Consider the following 7,386-nt stretch of genomic DNA (forward strand, 5'->3'; position numbering starts at 1 on the left):
TTTAATAGGAGCTTTGCCAGGGCAAAGTTTTGGGTATCAGCCATTTACAGATCTGAACATGGAAATACAAAAATCTGATTGGCTGCTATCGACGACACCTTTGCTTTCATAGTATACCACTGCTTGTTACCAAGAAAATGTTAAACTGCATTTTATAAATGTTTAACTGCAAGCAATAGTTTCAAGCTGTTGTTCTGCTTCAGCTGCCATAGCCGCTGCCTGTAATTGCTCGGTTTCACTCTGAATGGCATTACTTGTCACTTGCTTACGCTGTTCGCTATGCATATTGTTCTCATGACGCTTTAGATCTGAAGCCTTGGCAAATGCTTTTGGGCATGAAGCACAAATAAATGGTTTCTCCCCCCTGTGCCGTCTCTCATGGTCTTTAAGGTGGGATTTGTGTTTAAATGCTTTATCACAATGGTGGCATGCAAATGGCCTCTCATTACTGTGTACTCGCTCATGCTTTTTGAGATCGGGGGCACGGATAAAAGACTTGGCACACACTTCACAACTATAAGGCTTGTACCCTGTATGGATTTTCAAATGTTCCTTTAGGTGTGCTTGTGTTGTAAAAGCCTTGGCACACATTTCACACACAAAGGGTCTGTCAGCTGTGTGCAGCTTTTCATGTTTTCTCAGTCGCGCTTCATCTGTAAAAGTCTTCCCGCAAGCTTGACATGCAAACTGCTCCCTATGACCATAAAGCAAATACTCAAATTTCATATCGCCCGTCGTTGTCCATGCCTGTGCTTGCTCGTCTTTTACTTCATTAATGCTGTCATTATAAGTTAGAGCTTGAGGTGTCTGTGACCCCAAATCCTTCGGTTCAGTTGTCTCCATTGTCTCAACTTCCTGACCATAACAATTGACTTTTCGTACTTCTTCACTTCCCAATTCTTTTAGAATGGCCTCTTGAACTCTAAGAGTAGAGGTGGGTGACTTTTCCTCTGCATGGCTCTGAGGTGTTCCTTCAACTGTGTCATCTGAAGGGCTATCCTCATGATCTCCAATCTCTTCAACTTCATCATCTTGATTGTCATTGGCCTCACCAACTGGACGACTTATCTTTAAGCTTGTTTCATAAGCATATTTATTTTTTGGAGAAGAAGGGTTTTCATCTGAGGTGGAAACATCACGTTTTTGAGAGCATAACTTATCCAAAAATCTTATACCTAGTATTTGGCCTGAGGACATCATCAGATTCACATCTTCCTTTTTTACTGCAATTTTAGCAGTGTACATATAGTTAAGGACCTCTTCAAATATGTCAGACCTCAGGAAATCAATTTCTATGACAGAGGAGCTATCAACTTCCAGCTTCTTGAAAAGTTTTTTGAAGTATGTACTGCAAGCAGCAAGTACACACCTGTGTGCCCTGAATTTTACGTCTTCAACCACAATAGCAATATCACAAAATTCACCTTCGAGTCTTTGCTCATTAAGGGTCTTTAAAAATACCGTTTTATGGTCGTCATCATTATATTTCAGTGTCTCAGACATACTTATGAAAAAATCCTACAGGGAAAGAAGAAAAAAAAATATGTATACTAGTTAAAACAATTACCAGGGTTACGTCACTAAACTTAAACAATTTGAAGATGTAATTGTTAGTAGTAGTAACATTTAAATGCATTTGTATATATTTTTAAAGATACTAGCAAAAGTGTGTCCAATTTAGAACAGCTAAGCTCCTGAAGTAAAGCTCACTGTGCACTGCAACCAGGGGGCTAAATAGGTAAATAGAGAACTATGGGGTTAGTGCTTTTCCCCATAGTTCTCCGAAGGGTAATGGGAGGACACAAACTAGCATCCTCCCGTTACCCAAAGCTCGTGGTATACTGAGACGCCTCAGCTGAAACAGATCCCGACAATTATGTCGAGATCCGCCCAGCTGCGTGAGTGACAGCTGGCTCTGCCTATCCAGCTGTAACCGCTCAACCCCCCCCCCCCGTTCCGCCAGTTAGCGCTAGAAGATCGGACAGGGGAGGGGAGAATCCAGTCACTCCCCTGTCACGGCTCTCTGCAGTGACAGGATCGAGAAGTGAGCGAGCACGCGCTGGTATGTGTTCGCTCCCCTCCCGATCTACTGAGCCGACCTGTGACAGTTTAATTGTCACAGGTCGGCTCAGATTATGAGGCTGAGTGAAAAGCACTCACCTCATTGTTCTCCTTCAATATTAAAAAATAACAACCAAGGCTAGCATTAGAATAACATACCATGAACAAACCAGAAGTTGTCCTTAATGAAGGCTGGTGATTTAATGTTACAGGTGTCACCTGAGGGAAGAAATTCAATAGTTATATACAGGGAAGTTAAATGTTTAATCACAATCCAGTCCACATATCTACAGTACATTAGAGGTTAAAGAGTTTATTATGCTTTATGATTCCAGATAAGCTGCTCTTAAAGTGTAAGCCAAACCAAAATACTTTATTTCTAGTTTTTGCATGGAGTGGGAAAGGATTAGAATTTCTGTTGTGTTTTACAGCTATCTGTGGCTCCACTAGAGAGATTTACATTCACTTCCTGTCCTGCTAACAACATTTTCACAAGGCAGGAAGTGAGGGAAAATCTGGAAGAGGGACAAAAACAGAAAACAAAATTAAAAATCTGATAGCAATTCTAGCCTTTCCCTGTGCTACTCAAGTGTTCATGTGGCTGTTGGAGATAGTTGTGATAGTCGCAATACATTGTGCCTGATTTTATATAAGAATTCATATAATGTAAAAAGAGGGGAGTTTTTCTCAATCACAATATATGCCATAAGGATCCACTGACAATATTTCCACAAACTGTTGTCATGCAACAGAGTTGCTGAGTTTGTTGATTTTCCAGGGAAGGACAGGAGTAACACACAAGGAAAATCTCCCTGTGTGTAGGGAAAGAAGGTCGAATTCTTGAACAGAGCCTTTATAAGGGAATATAACAGATAAAGGGATTCAGTGACGGGTTTGAGTCCTCCTTGGAAATGGTGTGCACACAATGAAGACCATCATGCTGTCTAGTGTTAAAAAGCAGACATCATTGAGGGGCAGAAGGAGTAAATAATTACATTTGTAAAAAGGATTTTGCACTTACTACTAAGTGCAGAGGGAATCTGTTTAAAGACTGACCCAGACAGATACTCCAGTATGGCTTGGCAAATTAACTGATGCAAAGCAGCAGAACTAAACATAGCAAAATAAGGAACAGTCCTTTCTAGATGGTAATCCTAATTGTGCACTATGAGAAACAGCATAGTATCGAGGGGAGAATAAAATGGAGGGAAGAATGAAATAACACAGCCTCAAAAGGAGAAAAATGAGAGAATACCATTAATAATCAAAGAGCATAAAGGGGATAATATTTAAAACACATAAAAGGTTAGTATCTATGACATTGACTTTTTTTTTTTGGGGGGGGGGGAGATTGCAAGCATTAAAAAAAGGAAAAGCTTCAAAGTAATAGGAACCGGCAGGAATAGGCATTTTGAGAACCAAGTATCTGGTTGCAGGAAGTAGTATAGAAGCTACAGAATGAACTCCGAGCATTCAAATAGATAGAAGAAAAGTCCAAGAGACTCAACATAGTAAGAAAACAAAAATCCCCTGGAAAAGGTGGAGGTATACCTTAAACAAAAGCTTTATGGCTACATGAACTACACTCTGTATGGGAGACAGATTTAAATCTCCTATGAGAGGTTACAGCCATAGTGTCCTATGCATATGAACAGACATTACTGCTAAGCAAGACACCTTTAATGTCACTTTAAGTTTTTTTTTTTGCCAGCATCAAAACCTCCTGAAGGTGGCAGTATAAAAATGTCCCTAATAAATGACAAAGAAAGACATTTTGGCTGGACATAGACTTTAAAAAAAGGTGCAATTCGTCCCTTGACATTATTCTATAGTACAAATCATTTGTATTATTTGTGTTGGCTGCAACAGAAGGAGTTTAAGGGAAGCGCTATTAAGGAGATTAAAAGGTGGTCAAGGGGTGGCTTTCAAAGAGGCCTTTATTTTACCCCCAATAAGCAAGGTGACAGGTCCTCATTAACTGGATTCCCACCCCCATACTAAAACTTCCACCATCAATGATCTAAATTCTGTAAAATACATAAATAGACTTCTAAATCACCTCTCTTCTTTATCACATCCCATTGTCCGCAACACCCGTAAAAGGAAACCCACTCTGCCAATTTTAAAAAAAATCAGTCATTGGTGGCCGGCTTCTTCCTCTGTGCTTTCTGGGCAGGCCCACTGATTAAATCTGCTATGTAAGTAGGAGGCATAAACAGATTGATGCATGAATCAATGAAATCTTGCAGAATGAGGTGATCAGTGCAGAGTTAAAAAAAAATAAAATAAAAAAACTATCTTGCACTGTACATGGGAGAGGTGCCTCCAGAAAGGTGCCCATACACTTTACAACCATCGCAAGACTTTTGTAAGCTAATTAAAAGCTTGTACGATCTGCCCATCTTGGACAGGCAGATCGAACTTGCGATCATCGCAAGCCCGCCTCCCTGAGGGGCGGGCTTCCAATGACAGCAAACGGGTAGTGTGCGCACACCGGGCCTTTCGGCAGTTGTCGAACAAGCAGCCTGCTTGTTCGACGGAAGACGTGCGACCGTACAGTAGAAACGGTTGCACGCCTTCCATACACTTTGCGATTCTCGTACAATAATCGTGCAGTGTATGGGCACCTGAACAGCAGGGTATATAATTTAATTGTAAGTAGACAAAAATGTACATTTTGAATATAAATGCAATGTATTTGCAATTGTTATGGTTTGGTGGTAGTCCACTTTAAAAAGAATAGAAACATCCTATTTTTACGGGGGGGGGGAGGGAGGGGGATGTCAACCATGCCATGCTTCCTGTGAATGCATAAAGCAGATGCCAGCTCTTAGGAATCAGCCCTAACTAGCTTCTCAGCATTGGGTAGCTGCCTGCAGTACAGTGAAGAAAATAATGATTTGATCTCTTGCAGATTTTGTAAGTTTGCCCACTTACAAAGAAATTAAAGGTCTATAATTTTTTTATCATAGGTGTGTATTAAATGAAAGAGACAGAATATCAACCAACAATCCAGAAAATACACATGATACAAATGTTATAAATTGAGTTGCAGTTCAGCGAGTAAAATAAGTATTTGATCCCCTACCAACCAACAATAATTCTGGCTCCCACAGACTGGCAATGTGGTACACAGATTAGTCAATTTAACCACTTCCCGGCCGGCAGTTTTAAAAAAACGGCCGGCCAGGAGCTATCTAGATCTGAGTGGGCGTCTTTAGACTTCCGCTCAGACACGCCCCCTCACGCGAGCGGGGAAATGCCCGTTATTTGAAAACAGGTAGCGATGCCCGTTAATATACAAGCGATCCGCTGGATCGCTTGTCTGAGGTCCCGTGAATTGCTCCCCGGCTCCCCCCCTCCCGCTGTAAAGCTGGTCCCGGGCTCCGCTGTGCCCGGTGTGAGCCTGGGACCAGCATACGGCCTCTGTCACAGGGGATCAGAGGGAGCTCGGTACACAAGCTCCCTCCGGTCCCCTCTCAGCTGTCAGAATGCGGAACTGATGTATATTATATCACTTCCGCATTCTTGTGTCACTCTCCAGCTTCAGATGCTGGAGAGAAGCTGATGAAGCAGATCTTGTATTCGCGATTATTCGCAAATGGAAGGAATACAAAATAACCATCAATCGCCCTCGGTCTGGAGATCCATGCAAGATTTTGCCTCATGGGGTAAGGATGAGCATGAGAAAAGTGAGGGATCAGCCCAGAATTGGAGGAGCTTGTGAATGATCTCAAGGCAGTTGGGACCACAGTCACCAAACAAACCATTGGTAAAACAATACACCACCATGGATTGAGATCCTGCAGTGCCCGCAAGGTCCCCCTCTTCAAGAAGGCACATGTACAGGCCCATCTGAAGTTTGTCAATGAACATCTAAATGATTCAGAGAAGGATTGGGAGAAAGTGCTTCGGTCAGATGAGACCAAAATTGAACTCTTTGGCATTAACTTGACTTGCCGTGTTTAAGGAAGGAAGATGCTGACTATAACCCTAAGAACACCATCCCTACAGTCAAGCACGGAGGTGGAAACATTATGCTTTGGGGCTGTTTCTCTGCTAAAGGTACAGGCCGACTTTGCCGCATTGAGGGGCCAATGGACGCGGCCATGTATTGTAAAATCTTGGATGAGAACCTCCTACCCTCAGCCAGAACACTGAAGATGGGTCGTGGAGGGGTCTTTCAGCATGACAATGACCCAAACATACCGCCAAAGCAACAAAGCAGTGGCTCAAGAAGAAGCACATTAAGGTCATAGAGTGGTCTAGCCAGTCTCCAGACCTTAATCCTATAGAAAATTTATGGAGGGAGCTTAAACTTCAAGTTGCCAAGCGACAGCCAAGAAACCTTAAGGATTTAGAGAAGATCTGTAAAGAAGAGTGGACTAAAATCCCTCCTGAGATGTGTGCAAACCTGGTAACCAACTACAATAAACGTCTTACCTCTGTGCTTGCCAACAAGGGTTTCTCCACCAAGTACTAAGTCACATTTTGCTTGGGGATCAAATACTTATTTTACTCCCTGAACGGCAACTAATTTGTAACATTAGTATCATGTGTTTTTTTCTGGATTTTTGGTTGATATTCTATCATTTAAAATACACCTATGATAAAAATCATAGACCTTTCATTTCTTTGTAAGTGGGCAAACTTACAAAATCTCCGGGGGATCAAATAATTATTTTCCTCACTGTATATAGGAGTCTCAACCCTGACCAGCTGATTACAGGTTACGCGAGTAATAGACTTTTCCCCTACATGGTGTAAAGCGAAATAGCAGCTTTCCTTTTTAGGATTCTTCTACCAGACATGAATGTAGAAGGAAAGCACATGCACTACCTCTCAGATCGGAAGCTTGTTTACTATTGAGGATTACTTTAGGTACAACATTTGATGTCAGTGAATGTATATGTACTTCACTACCAATCTCATATAATTAACATTCATCACAGATTAAGAAAAAAGAAAAAGTTTTTTTTTAAAGTTTTACTGCCTCAGATTGGTGGTATTACAGTAGGCTCTGCGCATGATGTTTGTGACCCCATGCAAGTTGAACCAAAAACTGAAAAGTCACTGAGAACATAAACACATGAAAATAGGAAATTAGACTTACTGTTATATCCTTTGTGGGAATAGACAGTGCAACGCACCTGACTGATGACCCTTTCACCTAATTTGAACAGAAAATTAAACAAATAATTATGCAAAAATTCCCACCAACCACAGCCATTCAATATATTATCACATCGAACTATTGTTACCACGTAAGAACCTTGGGTGTACAAGGTATACCATTAACAACTTCAACCTGGTCCTTCTCCCCTG

General features: G+C 41.5%; 1 protein-coding gene across 1 annotated transcript; it reads right to left on the reverse strand.

Moving 5' to 3' along the window:
• Positions 1 to 4: 4 nt before the first annotated feature.
• On the reverse strand, positions 5 to 7,181 carry ZBTB14 (zinc finger and BTB domain containing 14). Its single transcript, XM_018553457.1, has 3 exons — positions 7,175 to 7,181; positions 2,221 to 2,280; positions 5 to 1,518 (listed from the first exon to the last, which is right to left on the reverse strand). Exons 2-3 carry the CDS (start codon positions 2,221 to 2,223, stop codon positions 163 to 165), a joined length of 1,359 nt encoding a protein of 452 aa, XP_018408959.1. The 5' UTR covers positions 2,224 to 2,280; positions 7,175 to 7,181; the 3' UTR covers positions 5 to 162.
• Positions 7,182 to 7,386: the final 205 nt, after the last annotated feature.

This window comes from Nanorana parkeri, unplaced genomic scaffold (genome assembly GCF_000935625.1).
Source record: "Nanorana parkeri isolate BGI_ZX_2015 unplaced genomic scaffold, ASM93562v1 scaffold7, whole genome shotgun sequence".
Classification (NCBI taxonomy): Eukaryota; Metazoa; Chordata; class Amphibia; order Anura; family Dicroglossidae; genus Nanorana; species Nanorana parkeri.